Source organism: Cyrtonyx montezumae, unplaced genomic scaffold (assembly GCF_038088225.1).
Source record: "Cyrtonyx montezumae isolate F1298 unplaced genomic scaffold, pur_monq_1.0 scaffold_61, whole genome shotgun sequence".
Taxonomy (NCBI): Eukaryota; Metazoa; Chordata; class Aves; order Galliformes; family Odontophoridae; genus Cyrtonyx; species Cyrtonyx montezumae.
The window spans coordinates 50,955-74,931 of NW_027072069.1; the positions used below are offsets into that span (position 1 = coordinate 50,955).

Genomic DNA, 23,977 nt, shown 5'->3' on the forward strand with positions numbered 1-23,977 from the left:
TGGATACGTACGCCAAGAAGAATTCGGGAGTCTTTATCTCCAGCGGATGGGGATCGGACTGTGAATGTAGTTTAACTGGTTCCTGCTCACACTCCAGAATTAAAATCCTATTAAAAATTAATCGCAATTCAACGGAAAGAGGAGAAAAGGAGAGAGAGAGAGAGAAAAAAAAAAGAGAAACAAAAACAAAAGAAAAATGTGTAAATACGATAGAAATAAAACAGAGCATAACAAAACTGTGAAACTTCCTCCAGCCTCGTCCGTGGTTCAAGTACTTAACCCCCCCCCCCCGCTGACCCTCGGTGACACATGTTCTGTTTTATACACCCTCCCTTTCCCCCCCCCCTAAAAAAGACAGTGGCAGTTGTGAGCACAGCACAGTTTTGGGGCTGGAGGAGCAGTGAGTGCTCGGAAGGCAGCAGCCACACAGCACTGAGCCCACATCACTCCCAGTGCAAAGATGGGGGGGAGACACTCCTGCAGCCCCCCCACCCTGCCCCACGGATGGGAGGTTCCCCCTTTCTGTGTTACCTCTCCGCAGGAAGAAAATCACCCTGCATTTCTCAGTCCCACGTGCTGATGTCCTTCCTCGAGATGACGGGATTGTACGGATACGTTTCATAGCCACATTAAACGAGAGAACCATCCCTGCAGTCTCTTTCTTTTCTCCTGGCTCTGTGCTGTGAGCGCCGCGTGTCCACTTCCCCCATTGCTGCCGGGGTGTGCTGCCCTCCCCATCCCCCCACCTGGTTTTCCCACCTCCCCCGTGGCCGTAGCAGCAATAGCTCCTCATTCCTTCCTGTGCTGTCGGTGGTAATCGGATCCAGAGGCCTTAAAGGAGAGGTGGGCTGCTCACCCAACCCAGCGCCCTGCCCTGTGTGTTTTCCTCCTCCTCTAACGGGGATTCCTATCTGCTGCAGCTTCACCCGAAGCTCATCGGCCTCTCAGTCCGCTTCCCCAAAACGTTTCTGTGCTGTTCAAAACGAAACCAAACCCGACCAAACAACAACAAAAAACCCAACCCCACAACGGAAATTAAAACAGTCGGCGTTAATAAAAATGTCAATGTGAAATTCATGTCCTGAGCCGTGTTCTGTCTGAAAGCATCGCCTCCTGCCCGGGCTGTGGGGCCCCGTTTGGAGCTGCCTCAGTGGGGCACAGCTGTGGGGCAGCTGGGACGTGGGAGGCAGAGGAAAGGGGAATAGCAGAGCTCGGCCCAACACCCAAAGAGCAGAGAGGTGCAGAGTGCCCTTCACGTCCCTTTGGGCCCCGTTGGGTTCACTGTCGGTGTTCCCTCCCGTCAGCACTGCGGAGCTGATGTGAGTTTGGAGGTGTAAGCTGCTTTCCCTTCTGCTTCTTGCACAAGAACAACACATGGTTCGGTTTTGGCTTCAGACAACACAACCGACTGAGGGAAGGAGACTGAAGGAATGAAAGCTTTCCCTCCTGACAGCTTTAGGGCGTTGAGTTCTGGGGGAGTCCCGACGTGCAGCGGGCTGGGGTGGGGGCTGCAAGCTGCCACAGAGCCGTGCGGGGGGGAGGAAATGGAGCGCTGGGATACGGGTGGGGGGAGCGCTCGTGGTGGCGGTGCTGCAAAACATCCCGGCCTTCAAAACGCATCGGGGAGAGGGGCGGGTGTGGAATTCGGTGGGAACAGCTCCGTTTCACGCTCCGATTTCGGAATAAAACTGCGCACGCAAATGGGAGATGCGAACAGAGGGACGCGAGGCGCAGCCGGGCAGCGCCGGTGCTTCCCGTGCTTGGCACCCCAGGGCCCGGCTCTCCGTCCCGGTACATCCCGGTACTTCCGGTCGGCGCCGCGCGGATTCCCGCCCCCCACGTGGCCGCCCTCCCCCTCCCCCTCCCCCCCCACACTCAGCACTCTTCGCGACGCCGCCCAATCAGCGCGCGGCGCCGCCGGAAGCTCCTCCTCCTCTCTTCCTCCCCGCCGCCCGCCAACGCCCTCCCCCCGGCACGGCTCGGCCAATCGGAGCGCGAGCCGCCTGCCGGTTCCCACCAATCAGCGCGGCGGCGCGGGGCGGCGGGCCGCGGCCGTGGTATCCCTCCGCCGCTCGGGGTGCGCGCGCGCACCGCTCCGCCCGCGCGGCCCTTTTTCTCCCTCCGCCGCCGCCGCCGCCGCCCGCAGCAACCGGAGCGCCGCCGCCGCCCCCCCCCCCACCCCATCGCTCCCCTCCTCCCTCCCCTCCGCCGAACCGCCGCCATGGAGCTCATCACCATCCTGGAGAAGACGGTGTCGCCGGGTAAGGCCGCGCGGCGCGGTACCGGGGGTGGGGGGGGGCGCGGTTCTGCGCTCCCCGGGGTGCCCCTCCCCCCTCTCTCCCGGTGCCGCTGACCGCCGCCCGTTCTCCCCCTCCCTCCCCCCCCGCAGACCGCTCGGAGCTCGAAGCGGCGCAGAAGTTCCTGGAGCAGGCGGCCATTGAGAACCTGGTGAGTCCGCTCCGCTCGGGCCCTCCAGGCCGCGCCGCCGCCATCGCGGCCCCCTCCCTTCCCCTCCCCTCCCCCACCCCGGCTCGGTCCCTCCCGCGCCCGCTCCGCGCAGCGCCAATGGCGGCGCTCCCGGCGGCGGCGGCGGCCAATGGGGGCGCGGCGGAGGGGAGCGGCTGGGCCATGTGCGGCCATGGCAGCGCCGGGGCCTTTCCCGGGCGGGGCCGCCCCGTAACGCCCGGTGCTCGGCGGGGAGCGGCGATCTCCGCCCGGTTCTTTGCCGTACAGCGGTGGGCGCGGCCCGGATGCCGCCGGGGCCCTCCACGCTGTGTTTGGGGGGGGGGTGCGATGGTGTGGGCTTGGGGTCGCCCTCAGGGCTCTGGAACTTCTTATTTCCCGCCTCGCCCTCCCCCCCCCCCCCCGAAGGAATAATCAATAGAGCTCCGTGCGTTCACTCGGGGAGGGGACGCCGCGGCCTTCCCGGGGTCGTGCGGTTTTGAGAGCCTTTCCTTAAAGGCGGCGGTGCCGCTTTCATTGCACCACGTGAACGGTTCCTCGCCCCGCGCTCCGCAATGAGGGCCCCCCCACGGCCACCCCGTGGGTGGGTTGCCCTCTGTAGGGGCTGCGCTCAGAGCTGTGATGCTTCGGAGCATCCCAGTCCCCGCTTTCACCCCCTCGAAGCGCTCCACACGTTCTAGCTCCCCAAATTTCTCCTTTTTGAAGGCACCGTTGTACTCAGCAGAGCCTCACAGAGCGGTGCACGTGGGCACTGAAAGCAGAGCTGACTTCTGTTCCTGCTGCCCCCCCACCCCACGCTCTGTGCGCACCTCACGCCCCATTGCAGGGAGCTCAGGTGGTGTGGGTGCAGCAGCCCCCTCGCCTTGCACACGTGCACCCCCATTGCACCACCAACCCCTGCTCTGGGTTGGCGTTTGGGTTTTGGGAATGAGAAATGGTGCTCCCCATCATGCTGGGCCCCCCCCAGGAGCTGCACATCCCCGTGCAGGACCCAGGTGTGTTGTTCAGAGGATGCTCCATGTGGATGGGAGCACGGGAGGTGGTGGTCCCTTGAGCGAGCTGATGGAAGCCAAGCAAAGCGCTGCCCCTTTGTGCAGGGGGGGGGGGGCTGGGTGGGCCGGGCTGGGTTCTCAGCAGCTTCCTTCTCTCCTCAGCCAACCTTCCTGGTGGAACTGTCCAGAGTGCTGGCCAACCCTGGGAACAGCCAGGTGGCACGGGTGGCGGCCGGCCTGCAGATCAAGAACTCTCTCACCTCCAAGGACCCCGACATCAAGGCGCAGTACCAGCAGCGATGGCTCGCCATCGACGCCAACGCCCGCAGGGAGGTCAAGAACTATGTGAGTGCCTCCTTTCCCTTCTCGGCTGCTTTGGGATGAGCTGTGTCCTCCCTCCTTTCTGCCAAAGCCTTCTGGTTGTTCCCTCTCTGTGGTGCTGTGTGTTGAGTTGTTGGGGTGAGAGCCAGGCAGGTGTGAAGCTGCTGCTTTTCCATCTCTCCTTTCGAAGTGCTCCTGGAGCACTGTTGGAGCAGCGTGCACTGCTTCCCTGCTCAGTGACCAATGTTGGCTTTGTCCCGTACCAGAGCAGCTTCCTCAGCTTCTCTCTGGGTCCTCTGGGAATCCCTTTGAGTGCATACAACTGCACAGAGCCCAGCAGACTCTGTGAGCTGGTGGGATTTGGTCATAAAGAGGCAAATCCCAAACAGGGGGCAGCGTCCTGCTGGCTCTGTGCAGGTGGGGCTCTGCCCCCTGAGCTGCTTAGGATTATCCCCAGGGCTTGCAGTGGCACGATGTCCTTTCACCCCATGGGAGCAAGGGTGTGTAGGGCTGATGAGGGCTTTATGCTTTCCATGTTGGCTCTCTCTTAAGAGAGAGCTTGGAGTCTGTATCTCACGGGGTGGGGTTGGGTGACAGATGATTGTATTGATGGGAGAGGATGGGCATCGTAGCTCCTGTTGGCAGTGGGAGCTGTTGTGTGTGAAGCTCACAGCTGTGGGGCTTTGGTGTCAAACTAGAGCAGGATCCTTTGCATCTTTGGGTGCTTCCCTTCAGCAGTGGGCTGCACGGAGCATCCCTTGAATGTGGGTTGATTTGATGAGGTTGGTGGGGTCCCCGTGGGGCTGATTGCTGCTTCCTGCCCCAAACCCCTCCGTCCTGGAGAAATGGGGAGAGGGGTTGTGGGTGGTTTGGGGGGAATCTGAGTAACAGAGGGACAGTGATCCCTGGTGGGTGTTTGGGAAAGGGAGGGGCGTGCCTGGATACACGAGTGCTCCTCCCTTTGTGGTTCAGAGAAGCAGTTGCATAAGTGCACGATCTGATGGGCTGCGAATCATCAGAACGGAGTGAAGTGGTTTTCTTTCTCTTCTCCTCGATAGAAGCAGCCTCGTGTTGGGGTGGTTCACTTTCCTCCTCCCCAAGAGGAGTGGGAGGAGGAGTTGGGATGGAGGGCTGTGGCAGCAGTGCACGCTCGCAGCCCTCTTCCTGAAGGGGTAATGGTGCTCAGGTTCACCTCAGCCATCACAGGGGGGACAACTGAGACGAGCAGGTGGTTCTGCTGGAGGGGGGGTGGGAGGTGGCAGAACCGAGTGCTGCTCTCTGCTCTCAGGTTCTGCAGACGTTGGGCACGGAGACGTACCGGCCCAGCTCCGCCTCGCAGTGCGTGGCCGGCATCGCCTGCGCCGAGATCCCCATGAACCAGTGGCCTGAGCTCATCCCCCAGCTGGTGGCCAACGTCACCAACCAGCACAGCACCGAGCACATGAAGGAGTCCACGCTGGAGGCCATCGGGTACATCTGCCAGGATATCGTGAGTACACCTCAAAGTGTGCTGAGCTGTGCTGTCCTCTCCCTGCTCACGCCTTCTGTTGGTGGCACCTCTCTTCCTTCTTGGCCCGGGGATCTCTGTGCTAGCAGCAGAAGCACACAAACAGTGTCTGAAGGAGCTGACCTGCTTTTACAGCACAAATCCAGGTCGCCTTTCGAAGGCGGTGTGCAGCTGTGGGGTAGGAGGGTGCTGGTGGGGAACTGCAGCCCACTTTGGAGAGCCCTGCAGGTGAGTGGTGAGCACTTGGTTCCTTCACGTGCCCAAGAAGCTCGCTGACCTCCTTCCTTTTGCAGAGGGGTCTCTTTAGCATCCCCAGGGAAGGAGGTTCTGATGTGTGGACAGGGATCTCTTGCTCTCTGGGGCACTGCTTGCAGAAGGTCTCCAGGTTTTATCGGACCCAGCTGTCAAACACAGACTGCAGAAGCTCTCTGTGCTGGAAAATAAACCTGGCTGCTGCGGTTTCTGTGAACACTTTCAGTGTGGGGAAGGCAGGAGGAGGAAATCTGTTTGGTGTATTTGTTGGGCTGCAGGGGACTGCTCTGTGAGGAGCAGCAGGAAGAGTGGAGGGAGGGAAACAGGCACAGTGGGGTGTGGGCAAGGACTGGAGTCTCCCATGTTTGCGTTCTGGTGCTCCCAGTGAACAAAGGCCTTCTTGGCCTTAATGTCATTCAGTTTCTGCTCATGGTGATGCTTTGAAACATGGAGAAGGTTGTTTAACTGAAAAGTGACTGTCAGTGCTGCTTTTAGGACCCGGAGCAGCTTCAAGACAAATCCAATGAGATCCTGACAGCCATCATCCAGGGAATGAGAAAGGAAGAGCCCAGCAACAATGTGAAGCTAGCAGCTACCAACGCGCTCCTGAACTCGTTGGAATTCACCAAAGCAAATTTTGACAAAGAGGTAAAGGGGAAAATGGCCTCAGATATGAGGGCTGAATCCATGGTCTGTGATGAGAAATCATGCACCACGCTGAGCTGTGATGCATAAACCCCACTGCATCTGAGACCTGGATTGGCTTCCACGCAGCCAGGCTGTTCCTGCCCGTGGAAGTAGAGGTGTTGCTGAGTTTTGGGGGTGGATTTGAGGTGAGCTGAGGCTGCAGCCTGGGGAATGCTCTGCTTCCTGAGCAGGCTGTGCTCTGTAGTGCTGCTGTACCCGCTTGGATCAGCGCTTTCTTTCACGTTGTGTGGCAGTGATCCCAGCGTGTGATGCCTCTGGGAGCAGCTGGGGGAGGAAGGCCTGCAGGGACACCAAGGTGGCTTTTTCCTTGCCCTGATTTGGGTGAAGGATGTCCCTTAGGTCCTTTCCAAGGAGAGGACAGGAAGATGGGATGAATACTGAGCCCTCAGCTTCAAAGGTCTCTTAACAGAAACCCTTCCCAGGCTCTGTCCAGTGGATGGGCCTCAGAATGTGAGGAGGAGGTGCACAACCTCAGGCTGAGTTTCTCATGGGCTCCGGGGCTGGGAACAGCCTGGGTGTGCAGGTCTGTGCCTTCCTCCTCCACGCAGGAGCACCCAGCTGCTGCCTGTCCAGAACTCCTGGCCGAGTTTTGGGTTTTCTGCAGCCGTTCAGGATCCAATGGGCTCTTCTTGTTGCTCCCCCCCGGAATATGTGGTGTGTTCAGTTCTGTTGGGCTTCCCTGTTTTTGGGCAGCCAGCTAAGCACCTCTCAGAGCGACTGGGGGTCCCCACTATGGGAAAGTGAGGGACACTCACAAACACTGCAGTGAACACTGACCTGCACCTCTGCAGGAGTGTTGTGTGAGGGGTCGTAGCAGTGTGGGCTCAGAAATGCATTCTTTCAGAGCTCCTGTGATCTAATTATTCTTTTATTTCTCCTCCAGTCTGAAAGGCACTTTATTATGCAAGTAGTCTGTGAAGCAACGCAGTGTCCGGACACGAGGGTGAGTGAGGGCTGAAGAATACAGCAGTGGGTGAGGAGAAGAGCTCTCATTTTTGGCACTGTTCTGTTCTTGGGTGGTTGACTGAAGCTCATGGCATCGTAACGAGCAGCAGTGCTGCATGAGATGAACAGTGGGCTGTGAAATAACAGCTGGGGGTGCAAGTTCTCAAACACAGCGAGTTTCATGCTCCGTGTTACGAGTGGGGAGCTCCTCGGGGGGGGTTTGAGTGGCTGAGACCGTGCTGGGTATGGAGTAAATGGAATTGGTGGAGGGGTTTGGGTTTGTAGGGGCTGTGGGAAGCCACAGCTGCCCTTGTTTCCCTGAGGGCTGTGATAGAGGTCGCCCCTTGGGGCTGTTCTGTGCTCCTCCAGGTACGAGTGGCTGCCTTACAGAACCTGGTGAAGATCATGTCCCTTTATTATCAGTATATGGAGACGTATATGGGTCCTGCACTTTTTGCTGTGAGTACCTGCACTCCTTGGGTACAGTTTCCCAGTTCTCCCTGTGCTCCTTGGTCTTCATCTGCGAGGAAGTGTTTTCTTACATCTTTGATGTGCTCTTTGGCTCTGTGTGTGTGCTGCCAACGCCTCTCCCCTGGCAGAGTCCCTAAAACCGATGCTGAGACCCCGAGGGTTGGCTTGCTCAGCAGCCCTGACTGGGTGCTGGTGGCTGATGGGCCACGAGGGGGTTGTGTTCAGGAGCAGTAACTGCTGTGGCATCCGATTTCAGATGATCTGGAGCCTTGGGTGCTCGGCTGGAAGCCGGGCTGCGTGTTGGAGGTGAAACGATGCTCTAAAAACATTCTTCTCTCCCCTTCCTCTCTTTGTTTCTGAAGATAACTATTGAAGCGATGAAAAGCGACATCGATGAGGTGGCTCTACAGGGAATCGAGTTCTGGTCCAATGTCTGTGATGAGGAGATGGACCTGGCTATAGAGGCATCCGAGGTGAGCCTGCAAACACGTGGCCTCGTCCTCAGGAGCACTGCAGCCGTGGCTGAACCACGTCTGGAAGTGCTGCTGTTCTCTGTAGGAATGAGAGCTCAGCCCAGCTCCTCGTGGGGCAGTCCTGGTCTGTGATGAGACATCATGCACCACTCTGATGCTCCGTGATGCATGACTGGAACAGAAGCTGAGACCTGGGGTTGGCTCTGTGCTGAGCAGCTTTGAGCTGCTGCTTGGTTCTGGCAGCTGTACTTAGCCAGCACTCAGCTGCGATTATTGATTCTGCTGTCCAGGGTAAATGCGAAGCTTGGAGTTAAAAATTGCACAGGGGGCACTGCCCTTAACCCCCTTTTGTAGCACAGTGGGTTGCTTTCAGTGTAGCTCAAACACACCCCGGCCTGCCTCCCAGATCAGGTGAGGAGGAGCTGCCTTTTTAACCAAGCAAAAAGGGTTTCGTGCCAACCTGGCTGGGAGTCAGAACAGCTTGAGGTAAAGGATTCCTGACAGCTTTGAGAATGCGCTGTGACAAAGAGGTGCTGCTTTCCTGGAGATGGTACATGACAGCTACCTGATTCCTCTTCAGCATCCCTGAGTGGAGTTAAGCTCCTGTAAGGTTAACCTAAATGCACATTAAGGCGCACTGCAACGCCAGGAAACGCTCCTTGTCCTGAATTTGTCAGAGCTGAAGATGGCATTGTGAGCTGCTGCAGAGCATTCTGTGTTCCTGGAGTTGCCTGTGCCTGGTGGGCTCTGTGTTTATGGGCCCTGTGTGTAGGGTCTGTTAGAGGCACAGCAGCACCGTCCTATTCCAGTGTGGAAAAGACTGTTGGCATTCTATGCAATACATCTGAGTTAAGCACAGAATCGTGGGCTGAAAGCAATCCTCCCCCTTCACAGCGGATGATCTGGAGGTGGATTTGGGGTTTTGTTCCCCATGCAGAGGCCCTTAGCATAAACATTGCACGGATCAATAAGAGCTTAAACTTTGAGGGCCTCCGGATGAATCATATCCATCTTTAAAAGCAGCTAAATATATATTTGTGTTGCCTGCCCAAAATAGCAAGGATAAAAGGACAGTCAGCACGTAGGTTCAGCCTGTGTGCAGGAGGACCTCTCGCTTTTCCTCCTCGGGGTTGCTTGTTAACCATACCTAACAGATCAGATTCGTGTTTGTTCCGTGTGAGGCTGCTGAGGATGGTGCTGTGTGCTCCTTTGCAGGCAGCAGAGCAGGGGAGGCCTCCAGAGCACACGAGCAAATTCTACGCTAAGGGAGCACTGCAGTATTTGGTCCCCATTCTCACGCAGACCTTAACGAAGCAGGTGAGTTAGAGGATCCCTGCTGGGCATCCAAAGGGGGAAAACAACAGAGAATAACATAAACCAAAAGCACTGCTACTCTGCTGCACGACCAACCTCACAGCCCTGCTTTGGGGGGCACACGCACCGTGCCACGTCCTGCAGGGCTGAGGCCACGCTGCGTTGCTTTGCTGCTCAGTTCCACGAGGATGTGTTTGTATTTATGGTTCCTGAAGAGCTTTTATCATTCTGTGTCCCTCCTGAGGTTGCTGTCTGCCTCGTTGGAGCTCTGCAGCCTCAGCCCTGAGGTCACGGGTTGGTTGGTTGCTGCTGAGCACTTTGTGGGGACTTGCTTGTGCTCTGTTCCACAGCCTGATACAAATGAACAGAGTCACTTGCTGCAGCAGGTCTAATTATCAAATAAAGCTGTTAATGAAGCTGTGAGGGATGGAGTTGGCCTTCTGTGGAGCTGGGAGAGTGTGGGGGATGCACATAACTTGGGCTGCCTCTCTTGCCAGAGGTGGAACTCAGCTTTTCTGGAGCTGAATTGACCCCTGAATATCACACCTGGAAACGAGGCAGTGCTACTTGCAGTGAGATGCTGCTGCCTGTGAGTAGATGTTTTCCCCCGTGCTGATGGGGTGCTGCTCTCTTCCTAGGATGAAAATGATGACGATGATGACTGGAACCCCTGTAAAGCAGCAGGGGTGTGCCTCATGCTCCTGGCGACCTGCTGCGAAGACGACATCGTCCCTCACGTGCTGCCCTTCATCAAAGAACACATCAAAAATCCAGACTGGCGATACAGAGATGCAGCTGTGATGGCTTTTGGGTGCATTTTGGAAGGCCCAGAGCCTAACCAGCTCAAACCACTAGTTATACAGGTAGGATTCACGTGAGGCTTGTAAGCAAAAGGTGATGTGTTTGAAGGGGGACTCGTGTTTTGTGCGTTGTTTTTAGTGTGGGAGGGTGCTGAGGGCTGCCTGCTCTCCATCAGTGTGTTTAGACCTGGGTAACACCGGGGCAGGTGGTTGGGCTGCACGGCTCAGGGTTGCAGGAATGTGCAGGACTTGAAAAGCTCCTCGTGCTTGAGTTCTCAGCTCTCACCCACTGGGGAATAGCTGCGAGAGATCAGAATGATGGCCTTGCTGGATGTGGGTGACCCCCCCTGCTGCCCCAGGCTCCAGTCAGCCACCTCACAGCCAACGTGAGCATAGAAAGTGACAAACTCACGTGGGAATATCCTGACTGCCGTCTCTCTCAGGCGATGCCGACTCTGATAGAGCTGATGAAGGATCCCAGCGTTGTGGTTCGAGACACAGCAGCGTGGACCGTGGGCAGGATCTGTGAGATGCTCCCCGAGGCAGCCATCAATGACATTTACCTCGCCCCACTGCTGCAGTGTCTGATCGAGGGCCTGAGCGCCGAGCCCCGAGTGGCCTCCAACGTGTGCTGGGTAAGGCAGGGCCCTCTCTGCTGCTGAGAGGCTTCTATAAGTGAGGAGAGGCAGCTCGTGCTGGTGTGAGTGCACACACAGAGATGCTTGCACGCTTCCAGGGCTGTCAGAGATGGCTCGTGACTCGGACACCCAGCACACACAGCTCCTGTTGGCTCGGAGTTATCTCGGGTGTGTTTCGTGGCTCTGATGTGGGGAAAACAAGGGGAGAAATGGGTTTGAAGGAGAAAAATGCTGATTTTAACGGAGCTGTGAGAGTTGTCTGTGAGGATGGGTGCTTAGAGGAGGCGTGCTGGGGTTGAGCTTTCCTTTGGGGACAGCTGGGTTGCCCATCCTTCCTTAGGGAAGCACATGCTGCCTCATTTCCCATCCACCTAAGCTTGCTTCAGAGCTCATTTGAGGAGCATAGAATCTTTTCTTCCCTGACAGAGCTGCAGTCCCTTGGGTTGACTTGCTGACTTCAGCTGCATCATCTTGATGTGTGTGTGCTACCAGGAAGCATCACAGTCCTGCTCCTGGAAAGAGGATGTGTCCCTCCCTCACTGCCTTCTCACAGGGCTGCTCAGTAGGGATTCAGCTCTGAGATGAGTGTCCGCACATCAGAGCAGCCCTTAGAAGTGACAGGGTCTGTTCTCTGGGCACTGCAGAGGTTTGAGGGTTCAGGTCAGCATGGGAGCTTCTCCCCAGTTTGCTTTTAAGCCCACGTGGCTGTGGCTTTTGTTTGGCAGATGATGACTAGCTCGTGTCTTTAGATGGGAGTGACAGTGAGGGATGTTTCAGCTCTTTGTTTTAATCCACCTGTCTCAGAGCTGTTACAATCAGTCTGCAGCCTTTTCTAAGCTGGGATTTTTAACTTGTGATGATAACAGATCCTATCTGTCTGCCCAGCACCAATATCCTGTGCAGTCCAGGCTCTGTTGGGCTGCTGGGACCTGCAGCAGCATGCAGGCAGCACGATTTGCTCTTAATGTTATATTTCACCTCTTCAAAATCCCTCCTGCACTGGAGTAGACCACCCTGGATGGTTACAGGCTTGTAAGGGAGCTCTTGGCCCTGCCCTTGTTTTTATGGGGTATGTGTTTGGAGCTGTGGGAGCGAAGTCACTTGTAACAGGGGTGGTTTTTCTGTTTCAGGCCTTCACTAGTCTTGCTGAAGCTGCCTATGAAGCTGCAGATGTAGCTGACGATCAGGAAGAGCCAGCAACCTACTGCTTATCCTCTTCGTTTGAGCTAATAGTCCAGAAACTTCTGGAGACCACAGATAGGTAACGTTAACCTGGGTTTGACTTGGAAGTTTTGGAGCACAACGTGAGGCTGCAGATGTGTGTGTGTTCATAGCACTCCTCCAGGTTGGCTGTGGAGCCAAGGGGTGATGAGGGAGACGTGGTTAGGAAGCTGCACGCATCAGGCACTTCATTTTAACAGAACTGTGCTGTGCTGCTGGTGTGTTATGCCCATCCTCAGCAGCACCGGACACCTCCAGAAGAGAGCAGGGCCCACCTGGGCTGGATGCTGTCCTCTTCCAAACTAAGCTGGAATATAAATAGAGGAGGCAAAATGTTTTCTCAGTTCTGCAGATGCAAAATTAAGGTTCAGGTCGGAGTCACGTTCTGCCTTCAGGGTCATGTAAGGGTTCCCACCCCAAGTGTGGTGTGTGGCTCGGGGCTCTGAGGTCCATCAGACATCTCAGAGCAGAGCTCAGCTGTCTTTATTTGCAGCTGAACTCCCTCTCTGATGGCTCAGGGGGTGTTGAGGGGCACCCACGGGTGCTGCTCGCCTCCTGATGCTGTTCCTTCCCAGGCAGGGTTGCAGCACGTGGGTTTGTGGTGTGCACACTGTGGGTTTGAGGTGTTTTTGCTGCTCCTGGATTTACTGGCTGCATGAAGATAATGGAAGTCATTATTAATATCCAATTAACGAAAGTGCCAGAAGTGGCTTTGCAGATTTCATTTACTCTCCGATCTCGGGGTGGAGAAAGACTTCAGCTGCTACCAATCCACTGAAGAAAAAAGTGTTCCTAAGCACTCCTGAGTGCTGGGAGCTGCAGATAACTCCTTCTGTTCCAGGCCTGATGGGCACCAGAATAACCTGAGGAGCTCTGCCTACGAAGCTCTGATGGAAATAGTGAAGAACAGTGCCAAGGACTGTTACCCTGCTGTGCAGAAGACAACCCTGGTCATCATGGAGAGGCTCCAGCAAGTGCTGCAGATGGAGGTGGGTGGTGGTCGAAGGTTGCACGAGGTTGCTGCTGGCTGTGTTGTCTCTCAGCATCTCAGTTTCCGATGGTGGGTGCGCAGAGCAGTGCCTCTCACCTGAGATTTGAAGAAACAAATCGCTTTAAAATGGATTTTCTGCGACTTGCGTGGACTGTGGAGGAGGGGTTCAATAGCGGGGGTTCTCTTGGGTTTTCTTTTTCAGTCTCACATCCAGAGCACTTCAGACAGAATCCAGTTCAACGACCTCCAGTCCCTCCTCTGTGCCACTCTCCAGGTGAGCTCCAGTTCGTGGTTATGGGGAGGAGGTTTTGGGGTGCTAAGGATGGGTTCTTCTGTTGGCCACGGGGTGAAGGATTGCTCTGCTTGGCTCGGGGTGCCAGCACACTTCAGCTTCTCTCCTGTTCATTCAGGGAGCACTGGAAGCAGCCCCTTCTCTGCCCAGGTTTTCAGCAGGCCATCGTGCTGAAGCACTGGGATTGAGGGGTGGGGTGGGAGCCCTCTGCATACAGAGTGTTCCCCTTTGCACAGTGTGAGCTCTGATACCCTTCAGGACTCCTCTGTTCCCTTCTGTGGAGGTTGCACGTGTGGAGTTGAGCTGCTAGCTTGAGTTTGCAAAGGGTTTTCTTCATTCTCACAGCACCTGAGCCCTCAGTGCTGACAGCAGTGGCTGCAGCAGACGCTTAATGCCACTGAGCAGAGGTTCAGAGGAGTGAAACACGCCGTGGTGTTTCCAACAGAAGAGAGGAATTGTTATGAACACCCAATGGGAGGGGAAGAAAACGGGCAACGCTGAAAAGGGAATCTGAGACCTGTTATTGGAGCAGCCTGACTCAGTCCTTTTAATTTCCCAAACAGTGCTGCTGTGGTCTTGAGATGAATATTTGTGCTGTGCAGTGTTTGTATGTGAGCTGCTCTCCTCTTGTCCTGGAGGGCTTTGGCTGCAGCTGGCTGTAAGGAAGCACACGTATCTCAGCTCACCCACCAATATCTGTGTCCATGCCACCTGTGACTGGCAGCAGGACACGGCTGTGGCATTGCTGTGGGATGAGGAAGGCTTTTTGTTTCCCACAGGGCCAAATGTGGGCTGGCCAACATTTAATGGCAGCATACAAAAGGGATCCTGCAGAACAGCCTATGCAGCAGGAACAGTGCATTCAGCTTGCTGCGTAGCTGGGAAACGGAGTGCAGCTTAAAACCAACGCAGCTTTGAGCTCGCACTGACAAAGCACATTTCTGCAGCAGCACAATTCCAACAGCAGCTTTGCTCTCTGGAAGCACTCACAGAGGTGGAGGGCCTCGTTCAGCTGGAAGCTCTCTCCCTCTCTTCCCTTTCCTTCTGCAGAACGTCCTGCGGAAGGTGCAGCACCAGGATGCCCTGCAGATCTCAGACGTGGTGATGGCATCTCTGCTGAGGATGTTCCAGAGCACGGCGGGCTCTGGGGGGGTGCAGGAGGATGCCCTGATGGCTGTCAGCACGCTGGTGGAAGGTCGGTGCGCAGGGCTGGGCTGCAGCCAGGGTGCTTCCTGCTCTTTCTGTGTGGTTCAGTGGAAAGCTGAGCCCCACGCTTAGTTCCTGCTTCTCCTCGAGGCGTGGTTTTGACAGCTCAGCTCCTTCTGTCTGTCACTCCAAGCTCTGAGTCTGCTGGGTTATTCTGGGCTGTGTTTCTTCAATGAATAGCTCGTTTTCCCTTAATAACGTGGTTACAGTGCGGGCTGTGCCAGGGGAAGGAAGGAGTGGTGCTGAGCACAGTGAGCACCTGGTGCTGAGCACAGTGGGGACCTGCTGCCTCGTGTGAGGCACGATCAGTGATTCACACTTACTGCTGCCTGAGCCCCCCCCCCCCCTTTGCTGCTTTGGGTTGTTTTGTCAGTGGTCAATTTGAAGTCATTGTTCTTATTTAAAAGAGATCACAGTGGCGGCAGTCGGTGTTTGAGTGAGTCAGAGCTGATGAAATGGGGTCGTGCAGAGCTGGCAGTGTGAGTTTTGTGGCTCTTGTTCAGTTGGAGCCCGGGGGGGGGGCACAGCGAGGTGCTGCTGGAGGTCTGGGTGCACCCTCACTGCCCGTGGCTTCTCCAGGGAAAGCCACTGCCCACTGAAGTGGGAACACAGGAGAACCTGCAGGCACAGCAGCACTGGTTTGTTGTGTAGGAGCTGCTGTGTGCCCTCAGCCCTCTGCAGAGCTGCTGCTGGGGAGGCTCAGAGGGAGCAGTGCAGAAAGGAAACCTGTCTTGAGACAGAGAGCTTTTTGCTTTGGATAGATAGGTCTGTGTAATGGTAGTAACACAAGTGGTGTGGGGAAGGTAGGAATTGGAGGAGGAGGAGAGTGGGCTTTGCAGCGTAAAGGAAACGTTTCACTTGAGCTCTTGAGTCTTGCCAAAATGGAAACGTCCTAAGGATGGCCCTGCTTGAACTGTGCAGCTCTGAACGAAGAGGTGGAGCTCCTGACTCCAAAAGAAAGGTGTTAGAGCTGCAGGGAAGGGGTGCAGGAGGGCTCAGAGCTCTGCAGTGCAGCTCCCAACGCAGTGTCTGTTGGGCAGGGAGTGCTCAGCATCCTCCTGAGCGTGAGGAAGGGGTTGTTTCACCTTCACAAGCCTCAAAGGATGGAGTTCTCGGAGTGATTTTGAGTCCAGGTGTCTGCAGTGCTCAGCTTTTGTGTCACGTCCAGTGCAGCATGGGTTTGTTGTGTACAAAATGCAGCTCTGCTTTTAGGTGGAGAACAGTGGGTCTCTGCTATGGTGAATTCCATGCAATGCACGGTGGGTTGGGAGTTTTTTCTCTAACAAGAATATTTTCTGTGCACAGTCTTAGGTGGAGAGTTTCTGAAGTACATGGATGCCTTCAAACCGTTCCTTGGCATTGGACTGAAGAACTATGCTGAATACCAGGTAGGGGTCGAAGCAGGCAGAGCTGTGCTCGTGTTCTCCAACCTGCCCTTGCTCTCAGGTGCTGAGTTCTGCAGGCAGGCACCTGTGAAACTCCACAGCTTCTGTGATGGTGAAGTAGGAATCAGAGCCCTGTGGGTTTCTCTCTAATTACGGGCTGCACACGCAGCCTTAGACTTTCTTAATTCAGCAGACAGCCTTCATTGAGTTGACCCCTGGATTTTCACAGCAGTGGCACAGGAGCTGCTCTGGGGGTGGATGTTGGGCCCTCCCAGCATCCTATTGCTGCCACTGTGGGGCTTCCTGCCCTCCCTGTGGGGATGTGTGCTCAGCTCCTCACAGCTCTGTGGAAATAGTTAATCAAATAAAGAAGTTGATCAGCTGTTAGGAGGGCTGCTACTACTGGTGACAGCAGAGTGTCACTGCTACTTAGTGCTTCAATTCAATAAGCTGACGCCGTGAGGACGGGGAGTGGAAGCCTGACTCAGCAGGTGGGTGTCTGACTGATCTATTTGCAGGTCTGTCTGGCTGCAGTGGGCCTGGTTGGTGACTTATGCAGAGCCCTGCAATCCAACATCCTGCCTTTCTGTGACGAGGTTATGCAGCTGCTCTTGGAGAACTTGGGGGTGAGTGTTTCCCTTCTCATTAGTAACAGTTGGCTTGCACGCGGAGGAAAAAGTGGGAGGTGGGAGAAGCAGAAGTGCTAGGCGTGCTCTGAAGATCTCGTGTTTGACAACTGTGTTGCTTAGTGCTTGAAAGGGATCCAACTCTGTAGAGGGTGAGGATTTGCATGTCGAGGGAAGGCCGCTGTTTATTAGCTCCTCCTCTCCTGGGGAAGCACAGCCAAAATGTAACGGTGCTGAAATCTGTTCCAGAATGAAAACGTTCATAGGTCTGTGAAGCCACAGATCCTCTCTGTGTTTGGAGACATCGCCCTCGCCATCGGAGGAGAGTTCAAGAAGTACCTGGATGTTGTACTCAACACCCTCCAGCAGGCTTCCCAGGCACAGGTTGACAAGGTAACACAGCCCCATGCTTCCTTAGTGTCACAAAGGAGTGGGGGCTGCGGGCTCTGCTGACGCGTGCTCTCCTGCTGCCTTGCAGTCGGACTATGATATGGTGGATTACCTGAATGAGCTGAGGGAGGGCTGCCTGGAAGCTTACACTGGCATCATTCAGGGATTGAAGGGAGACCAAGAAAATGTGCACCGTAAGTACTCGTGGTGGGTTGGTTTTATTACTGGTTGAAATGATGGGGGGGGGGAGGGGTAGGAGAGCCTGCCTGGACGGGCTCCCTTTGCAGTAGTTGTTGCATCCACATGGGGATGAGCTTAGAGCCCTTCGTAGTGATCCTTCCTCCTTTGGGGTGTGTGTGTGTGTGCTCCTTCCCTGACTCAGAGAGCTCAGAGTTTGGCAGTCCAGGAGTGCACAGGCAGCCCCTGTGGGAGGCAAACTGTGAAGCTGTGTTTGTGCTGTAATGAGGCTCTTCTCTTTCAGCGGACGTGATGCTGGTGCAGCCCAGAGTAGAATTTATTCTGTCTTACATTGACCACATTGCTGGAGATGAGGATCACACAGACGTAGTAGTGGCTTGTTCTGCTGGACTGATAGGGTGAGCATCCTCATCCCCTGTGCACACTGACAGTGTTTGCAGTGTGGAGTTCTGTGCTTCTCAGCATCCAAAGCTGCACTTCTGAAGTGCTTGTGGGGTTTTTCAGTCTGCTTTTCAGCCACACGTTTTGCTGCAGGTGTAAAGTGGGTAATGTAAGTGAGGTCCTTAACTGAGAGTGGGATGGGATTGGTTTGGGGTGAGTGGAAGTCGGTGCACGTCGCAGGGAGTTCTGGGTCTGGGGTTTGTTGAGGATGACCTGGCTTGAAAATCAAAGCACCCACGTCCTTTGGCGTGGAGGAGCTGAGCTCAGGACACGTGCTGAGCTGAGGTGGGAGCTGATGGAGGTGGGATATCTCCATTTAGTCCCAGTTCAGGAGGACTTTGGTTGTGCTGCTGCTGGAATCAGTGACCGTAGCTCACGTCCTTCCTGGGACGCTGCATGTGAGCCCGATTTCTTCTAGCTGGGAAGAGCTGACCAGAGTCATATTGGCACACGTGTTTGTGGCTCTCAGCCTCAGAGCCTCTCTTTGCTTCTTCAGGGATTTGTGTACAGCATTTGGAAAGGATGTCCTGAAATTAGTAGAAGCTAGACCCATGATACATGAACTGCTAACTGAAGGAAGGAGATCCAAGACGAACAAAACGAAAACCCTCGCCACCTGGGCAACTAAAGAACTGAGAAAACTGAAGAATCAAGCTTGGTAAGGGCTGACACCCACCTCCCTTCCTCACATTGCAGACTTAGGAAGTTGGCTCAACTCCTGAGACGCTGCACAGCAGCCTCCTCCTCGAGGCTGCTCTCCATTCAGTCCCCTGTCAGCAAACCCTGTTTGTGCTCCTGTGAGCCGGGAGCAAAAGCAAACAGCAAAACCCTGAGCTGAGTGTGACGAGCGGTCCCAGCTCTGCAGGATGAGCTCCGAAGCACCTGGAGAAGGAGCGGGCTGTTGTGGCTGTGCTGTGCCAGCCTGTCCTGGTGTCTCATTGCCTGAGTTTGGGCTCCACGTGTGTTTGGTTTGGCTTTAACCACCCCTCTCTGCTTTCAGATCTGTTACTGTTGGGACGACACCTGAGGAAAACCCCCACTGGAAAACCTCCAATCTTTTCGACAGGAGAAACGAAAACAAACAAAAACACAACAAAAAACCCAACCAACCAACCAACCCAGAAGTGAGGAGTGTGCACGGATGCTGAGTGTTTGGGAATGAGAGGATGAGTGAGTGAGGCTTGAATTTCCACGCCACGTTTGGGAATCCCGCCACAGCAGCGGCGCTGTCAGCGAGCTGAGCACTGACTTTGCATCCAAAGCTTGGCCTCCTCTGCTCATCTTCTGGAGCAGGAGCACCGGGCTCTGCTTGGCCACGGGGTGACAGCACGGGGCCGGTGACCCTGGGCCCTACAGCACAGGGAGTGGGGCTGTGCCCACTGGAGAAATGGGGGCCGGGTGCCCACGGTAACGTCGGCCACGCGATGCTGTCGGTGCACGGGGGGGGGGGGGGATGGGGGGTGTGAGGAGGGGGAGGGCAGGAGGGTTTGGGTTTTGTTTTTGGTGGGAGAGTGAGAGTGTGTGTGAATGAGGCGGTGTCCACGTTCTCAAAGTCATTGCAGTTTAAATCTTCTTCCCCCCCCCCCCCCCACCCCGAGAGAGAGAAAAAGGAGAAGAAAGAAAAGAAATAAATAAATAAGGGGTTAGCTGTTGCATTTCATAAACTAACCGGAGTTCAGTCTACTGATGCAGCGTTAAGAGATGTTAAAAAATAAGAAGAAAAAGAGAAAAAAAGGAAAAAAAAAGAAAAAAAAAAAAGGAAAGTTGCTCTTTAGGGCTTTTTATTTTGGGGAAACACTGACGAATGTTCAGAGCTCCGTTCCCAGTGCCGCTGTTCTCATCCAAGCGCCTTTCCTTCCTTAATATTGCTCAACTGTGAATGTAGAAACGGGGGGAGAAAACACACCCACGGACACGAGGGCTTTGAGATAGAGGGCCAGGAGTTCAGGCTCAAAGCAGAAAGACAAAAACCACCACCAAGTGCTCTGAATTTGGCAGTGAGAACGCGGAGGGAAAGAGCTCTCCGGAGTCGTGCTGTAGCAGCCCCGACACCCACAGAAATGATTGTGCCAAAGAGTTGAGGGAAAAAAAAAAAACCAACAAAAAAAAACCTTCAGGTAATACATTTCTTTTTTTTTTTTTTTTTTTTTGGAATGCAAAATGAGGATAAATTCAATGTTCAAAAAGGAATCTGATAAAATGCCATTTGGAAACTGCTCGGCCTTTTTGTGCTCTTTTATTTAATCAAATCCGATGTGGTCTCGGTCTCTTGCTGCACTTCAAAAACAAAAAAGGCAAAAAAAAAAAAAAAAAAAGAAAAAGAAGAATAAATTTATATAAAATATATATATACTGACTTGAGCTTACACAAGACGGCACTTGTAAAAGGTTATATTTTTCCACTGCAGTTGAAGATTAATAAAATGGTGTCAAACATTCCCCAAAACTTCCTTTTTGTATTCTTGGTCTTTCCAGTAAATGGGGAACCCCTTCAGCATTATTTTTGCTCGGCAGGGGCGGAGTGCTGGGCATCCCCCAGACCACCTGGCTGCTTACCACTGCCTCTCCAGCCGTGCACTATTCCCACCCCAAGGATCAGCATCTCTCATTTCCACTCCTGTGGGGTTTTTTTTTGTTGCCCTTGCTTTATCCCCACGGAGGGGAATGGCAGAGGTGCTGAAGCTTCCACTGGGATTAATGCTGATGCTGCCTGTGTTTGGATCTGTGTTTGAACGCACCCCTCCCTGGGAGGGAGGCAGATAACCTCAGCCAGAATCGTGCACCCTGCAGCAGGCAGGTGGCAGTCTGCATCGCATCCCCCCCCCCCCAGCTTCCTCTTCCCACTCATCCTCGGAGCCGCCGGGTTGCCCAGCTGCCCATCCACATACAGGGTATCAGATATGTGCCTTTCAGTGCTGGCTTCAGATCACAGCCCAATTTGAACCAGTGTACAAACCTGAGCCGAGCTCCCGGGTGCTGAGGAGAGGAGGGGGTCCCGAGCACGGGCAGCGAGAGGCCTGGGCTGCAAGCTCCAGTGATGCCTTTCCTTTTTATTTTGTTTCTTGAGGTGGGGTTTCCTAAGAAAATCAAACGGGGGAAAAATAAAAACCATTCCTGAAGTTGGGGAGGGAGCGTGAAGGGAAGAAATCTGATCATTCCTCAGTGCTACCTGTTTTCTGCCCTGTGTGGCTGTTCAGCTGTAGACCGCAGGAGAATAAAGTACACTGAGACAGTAGTGGAAAACTCGTGTGTCTGTCGTGTTTGCGTGGGGCTCTCCGGGTTGCACCTGCTCGGCTGTGGGGCTCTTTAGGGGCTGAGCATCCATCCCGCATCCCTTGTGCTCTCCTGGGAGCTGCATGGGGGCCAGCACAGCCCCCAGCCCCGGGGTTACACCGTTTCCTGCCCTGTGGGAAGGAGACTCTCCAGCAGCGCCCAACCTGACCCCTCAGTTACCTTCATTCTGCCCGTTCCTCTCTCGTAGCAGCTCTTCGGCTCCAGTTTTACCTCCTTTCCATCCTTTCTGCAGCTCTCTGACTCCCATCCTCCTTCGGACAGCAAACCTCAGTGCCACCCCGCCCTCCTCCACCCCATTGCTGCAGCTCATCACAACCAGAGCACCCAACAGAGGGGTGCGACCGATGGGTTCACCCCAAGAAAATAACCCCCCTTCAGCGGTGCTTCTCACTGCTTCTCCTTACGCAGCCACCGCTGCTTCCATCCCCCCCTTCCCCCCATCATCCACAGCCCCCACAGAGCTCTGAGACGTGTGGGTGTGCGGCCACGCTTCCGTCTGCAGAGCAGGAGTGACAGCTGCCGGGGATGGCAGTGTGGCCATGGGGACAGGAGCTGGGGCAGGACCTTGTCCCAAAGCTGGGCTCCGCTGCCTGGTCAGCCGTGGGCTGCGAGGAGCAGAGCAGCACTTGGTCCTCCTGCTCCTGGAGGTGATGCACAGAGCCGTGCTGTGCTGTGCTGCATTGGGAGCAGCTCTCCTGCGAAGCTGCTGCGTTCCTGGGCTGAACAAGAAACGTTTTTCCAGCTCTTTTCCTCATCCCCGCGGTGCTGACTGTGCGTGGAAGTGGAATTGTGTCAGGGGTGGAGGGCACGGGAGGAAACGGCGCTGCTGTCAGCAGCTTCCTGCCATACAGCACGATGGGAAGCAGCCGTGCTGGGAGAAACGGATCCGTGGGCACCGGGAGCTGAGCAGGGGTGGACCTGCCAGGGAAATGTGGAGGGCTCTGGGGTCTTCCCAAAGGGGGTGTGAAGGAATCACCCCTCGCCTGCCCCCTCGCCGGCCTGGAGGCAGTGCTGGCACTACGGAGCTGCACGGATGGAGGCAGTGCTGCCCTTCTCAGAGCTGCAGGGATTGCTGCGAGCGTGGATGTGTCCTCTCTGCCTGGAGCTGTGGATGTGGGGCAGCTCAGAGCCACCAGCAAGGGTCCTATCCCAGCTCTGCCTCCACGCTCTGCAGCAGGCACAGATGAGCCGAGTGGAAAACGATCCCGCAGCCGTGCAGCAGGGAGATTGGGTCCTCTCTGCACGAGGATGCATCTGCACTGGCCTAACCTCGCTGCTTAAAATAGAGCTGCTCCCAGCGTGGCTGCGTGGCTGACAGCGTAAATCGAGTTTCATGTTCCTGTGCTCGCGTGGTGCCAGCCAGCAGAAAGCTGAAAGGGGAGAGGCGGCCACTCAGCCCCATCCCAGCGCCCACGTGGGGTTGGGGGGCCCTGGGCTGGACCCCTGCAGCCCCCCTTCTTCCCCCCAACCCCCCTCCTCCTTCTCCTCTGCTCACACGGGTGAGGATGCGCTGTTTCCTTTGCGTCCAAATTAACTTCCAACCTTGATGGGAAACCTGAATTTGCACTTCAAAGCGCTTTGCAGCAATCTGTGAGCACGAGCAGAGCCAGAGCTGATGCTCGCCATGTTTTCCAGGCATCCCCGTGCCCCCCACCCCTTTGCCCCGTGCCCACCGGCAGTTCCCCTCCACTTGGCCGTGCTCCGTCCTCCGAGCAGCTCCGGGACCAGATCTGCCTTCAGCCATGGGGCTCCTGCTCTGTCACACCCCCACCCCGTCCCCCAAATCCCTTCTGCTGCTTGACGGGGGGGGGTCCGGCCGTGTGCCAGCAGCCCCCATCCCGCGCCGGCAGCCAAGCTCCGAAGTGACGTCTGCTGAATCACCACCGCTCCCGGCACGTCGCCATCCCAGCGATGATGCAGCTGCACTATACATAGCCGGGGGGGGGGTGGGGGGGTCTGCATCGGCCGTCTCCGTCCTGCCTGCTTTGCAAACACCCGGACAGGAGCCTCGACGGGGACGCACGTGGCCCTGGGGACGGTGCCGCGGCTCTGTCGGTGCAGTGCTGTGTGTTCACGCAGCGTTGGGGCTCCGTCCATCCACGCGGTGCCACGCGGTGCCACGCGGTGCCGTGCCCCCCTCCAGCCGTTCCCCGCCGCTCTGACCGCCGCCCCCCACTCCCCCCCGTTCCCATCCCCGGCTTTGCCCCTCAGCCGCGAGGGCAAAGCACCCTAGCCCCCCCCCCCCCCCCCCCCCCTCCACGTGAGCAGCAACGTGGGGGAATAAACCAAACCAAAACCCCACCCGTAATTCCGTAATGGAAGCGGCTCCCGGAGAACAATTCAGGGAATAAAACGTTCTCCCCCCGCCCCCACCGCCCCGCGAGGACGGGGATGGAGAGGACCCCCCCCCCCAAAAAAGGGGCTGTCCCGACCTCCGGGCCCCGCTCCCACCGGGGCTCCGTGGGGCACTGCCCCGCTCGGGGGGTCGGCGTCGGGGGCGGCCCGGAGCGGAACCGCGGGCAGGGACGGGCAGGAACGGGCCGGGGCGGTACCGGCACGGCCCGGGGGGAGGGCTCTGGCGGCCGCCCGGTGCCCACGTGGTTTCGCGGTGTCTCCGGAGCGGAAGAAACGGCGGTCGGGGCCGGGGCTGCGGCGGGGGCGGCCGGGACCGGGGGGGAAGGGAAGGGAAAGGAAAGGAAGGAACCGCAGCCCGGCGGGCGCCGCAGCGCAGCGCATCCCAGCGCATCTCATCCTGGAGCATCGCATCCCGGTGCATCGCATCTCGGTACACCGCATCCCGGTGCGTCGCAGCGCATCGCATCTCGTTGCATCTCATCCCGGTGCATCTCATCCCGGTGCATCGCATCCCGTGCGTCGCCGCGCAGCCCGGTGAGTGCGGGCCCTGGGCCGGGGGAGGGCGATGCGGGAAGGAAACGGGCTCCCCCCGCTGCCCGGCGGCTCCCGGCCTCCTCCGGCCCGTTCTTGCTGCCTTTGCCGTTGCCGTTCCCGTTGCTGTCCCTCCCCCGGCCCGGCCCCCTCCCGTTCCGGC

The 23,977-nt window shown here is 56.3% G+C and overlaps 1 protein-coding gene across 2 annotated transcripts; it reads left to right on the forward strand.

The window, feature by feature from the left end:
• Nucleotides 1-2,185: 2,185 nt before the first annotated feature.
• On the forward strand, nucleotides 2,186-18,677 carry KPNB1 (karyopherin subunit beta 1). Of its 2 annotated transcripts, XM_065750015.1 has the most exons (22): nucleotides 2,186-2,261; nucleotides 2,390-2,448; nucleotides 3,618-3,800; nucleotides 5,065-5,265; nucleotides 6,031-6,183; nucleotides 7,127-7,186; nucleotides 7,558-7,647; nucleotides 8,022-8,132; nucleotides 9,348-9,449; nucleotides 10,085-10,309; nucleotides 10,690-10,881; nucleotides 12,015-12,145; nucleotides 12,947-13,094; nucleotides 13,299-13,370; nucleotides 14,439-14,583; nucleotides 15,900-15,982; nucleotides 16,498-16,605; nucleotides 16,855-16,998; nucleotides 17,084-17,189; nucleotides 17,477-17,591; nucleotides 18,131-18,292; nucleotides 18,635-18,677. In XM_065750015.1, coding segments are annotated over exons 1-22 (2,631 nt in total). In that variant the 5' UTR covers nucleotides 2,186-2,221; the 3' UTR covers nucleotides 18,636-18,677. The 2 variants fall into 2 exon arrangements, with proteins under 2 accessions (XP_065606087.1, XP_065606085.1); XM_065750013.1 differs by lacking the exon at nucleotides 18,635-18,677 and having other exon boundaries at nucleotides 18,131-18,296.
• The last annotated feature ends 5,300 nt before the right edge of the window (nucleotides 18,678-23,977 follow it).